General features: G+C 32.6%; 1 protein-coding gene across 1 annotated transcript; it reads left to right on the top strand.

The window, feature by feature from the left end:
• Window positions 1-730: 730 nt before the first annotated feature.
• Window positions 731-2,172, top strand: LOC145011523 (heavy metal-associated isoprenylated plant protein 20-like). Its single transcript, XM_078970254.1, has 3 exons — window positions 731-898; window positions 997-1,072; window positions 1,720-2,172. Exons 1-3 carry the CDS (start codon window positions 824-826, stop codon window positions 2,010-2,012), a joined length of 444 nt encoding a protein of 147 aa, XP_078826380.1. The 5' UTR covers window positions 731-823; the 3' UTR covers window positions 2,013-2,172.
• Window positions 2,173-2,374: the final 202 nt, after the last annotated feature.

Genomic DNA, 2,374 nt, shown 5'->3' on the forward strand with positions numbered 1-2,374 from the left:
CAAATAACTGATTATAACAACTATTATAATTTCTTTTTCATGAACGGCGGAAATATTTGATACAAATGGAGAAATAAACGACTAGCAAAAGGCACATACAAGATATATACGTACTACTAGAAAGAGCACATGATTGCTATTGTTATAGATTTACTGATTAGTTTCATCATAAAACTTTAAAGTATTGAGTTCAGGTTGTTTATATGTTGGAAAATTAAATTAATTTAAAACAGCCCACAAACAGAAGTTAACACGGAATTACAGAAAATGTCCGTTTGCCTCAATGATTGATATTGGTTTAGAAGAGTGGGTCACAACACATAGATTAATTTGAGTCTTCGCATTGGCACTCATCATTGGATTAATCATTTCTTTTTCCTTAGTATTTGTTTTTTTATTTTTTTCATTCTTTAAATAATATGTATAAAAATTGAATTCGAAGTAAAAATATTCTATTTTGTAACAACAGTTGATCAATGACAAAATAATATCGTAGTCTTGATTAAGCTTTGTACTAGCTTTGAATTCAATTATCGATTTCTTGAATATCAAGTTATGTACTTCCTGTGATCTACGAAATCTAAGTACGAAATTTAATAATAAAATATGGCAGATTTCAATTATCACAGCTTGTTGACAACTACTTGCTCTCCATACCTTACTGTTCCATCCTTTTTTTTCTTTAAATATCAATTCAGAGGGTCCTTTCCTTCTTCATACTAGACCTTAAACCCTTCTACTTCCATGAAACACATGTACACAGTTCTCTAAGCTTTTAACTTAAGGTGTGTTGATTAATCAATATAGAAGAATTGGATTGGATATGGGTTATTTGGATCATATCTCGGACCTCTGTGCTGTGACCATTACCAGAAAAGGCAAACGCAAAACTTTTGAGGTATCTCTTCTCCCTGGTTTCTTTTATTTTTGTATGGTTTCTTTATATCAATGTGTGTATTTCAAGAATTGCTTAAACTGGTTTTTTCATTGTTTTAGACAGTTGATATCAAGGTGAAGATGGACTGTGATGGCTGCGAAAGGAGAGTAAAGAATGCTGTTTCTTCGTTATCAGGTCCTCTCTCTCTCTCTCTCTCTCTCTCTCTCTCTCTCTCTCTCTCTCTCTCTCTCTCTCTCTCCAAATCGATGTTTTCACGACATATCTATGCATGAAAATTATGGAAATAAACCCATGCAAACAAGTAGTAGATGAACGAATTTCTTGAAATTAATTAATTGGCATGGAGAAGTTGATTAAACTTTAAGATGCAAGTCATATTTTGGCCGAATTAATCAGTACCAATTAATCTTTTAACGATGGGCATGAGATTTAAGAGGCCGATAACGGTGTGAAGTTTCTGCTCTCCACAGATATGTTGTAGGATGAAAATGTATCGGTGTTTGTGAAAATATAAAATTTAAACCAATGATTTTCATAAACTTACAAAACTATTCGTCATCAATCTTTTTATTTTGTCGTATGGGAATTACGTTGAAGTCTCTTTCACCATAGATCTTATATTAAGTGCTGTAATTATCCTTCTATATTTAATTGTTAGTTACCAAAGTTTGGCAAAATATAATATTATAAATACTTAGTAAATTATTATATTTCAACTCATTTTATAAGTTTTTGCTTGGGTTCCAATCTAATCAAACTTATGATTCGACAGAATAATCATTATTGACCATGCATTGTTTAATTTGTTTCATGTTATGTAGGCGTGAAATCGGTGGATGTAAACCGAAAACAAAGCAGGGTAACAGTGACAGGTTATGTGGAACCGAAAAAAGTCTTGAAGAAAGTCCAGAACACCGGAAAGAAAGCTGAAATGTGGCCATATATACCTTATAATCTTGTCTATTACCCTTATGCACCTCAAGCTTATGACAAAAAAGCCCCTTCAGGCTATGTTAGGGACGTTTCTCAAGCATTTCTTAGTCCTAATAATCCCACCGAGAGGCTTACTACTCTTTTCAGTGACGAAAATCCAAATGCATGTTCTATTATGTGAATGAAACCTTGTCATATAATACCAGGTAGCATTCTTATTGAGTTAGTGTAAGGAGTGGAATACCGAATACGTAGAACTTCATAGTTTCTTGTACGCTATTAATTAAAAAACTTCGATTATCATGGTTATACTGTTGAATATATTAATACGTAATACACAATTAGAGTGTTAAATAATTGTACTTTGGAATGTGGGGTTTAACAGTTTGACATGTTAAGATGGCAGAATAAGTCGATGGCTTTATATATATCTGGAGAAGTGTGTTCGGAAGGTGATATTTAATTTTAACCATCGCTTCTATCGGAAGTGTGTTTTTTTCCGGGGAATTGGACGACTACAAAGAAAGTATCATAACCATTTGT

This window comes from Lactuca saligna, chromosome 8, assembly GCF_052625555.1.
Source record: "Lactuca saligna cultivar CGN05327 chromosome 8, ASM5262555v1, whole genome shotgun sequence".
In the NCBI taxonomy this organism is placed as follows: domain Eukaryota; kingdom Viridiplantae; phylum Streptophyta; class Magnoliopsida; order Asterales; family Asteraceae; genus Lactuca; species Lactuca saligna.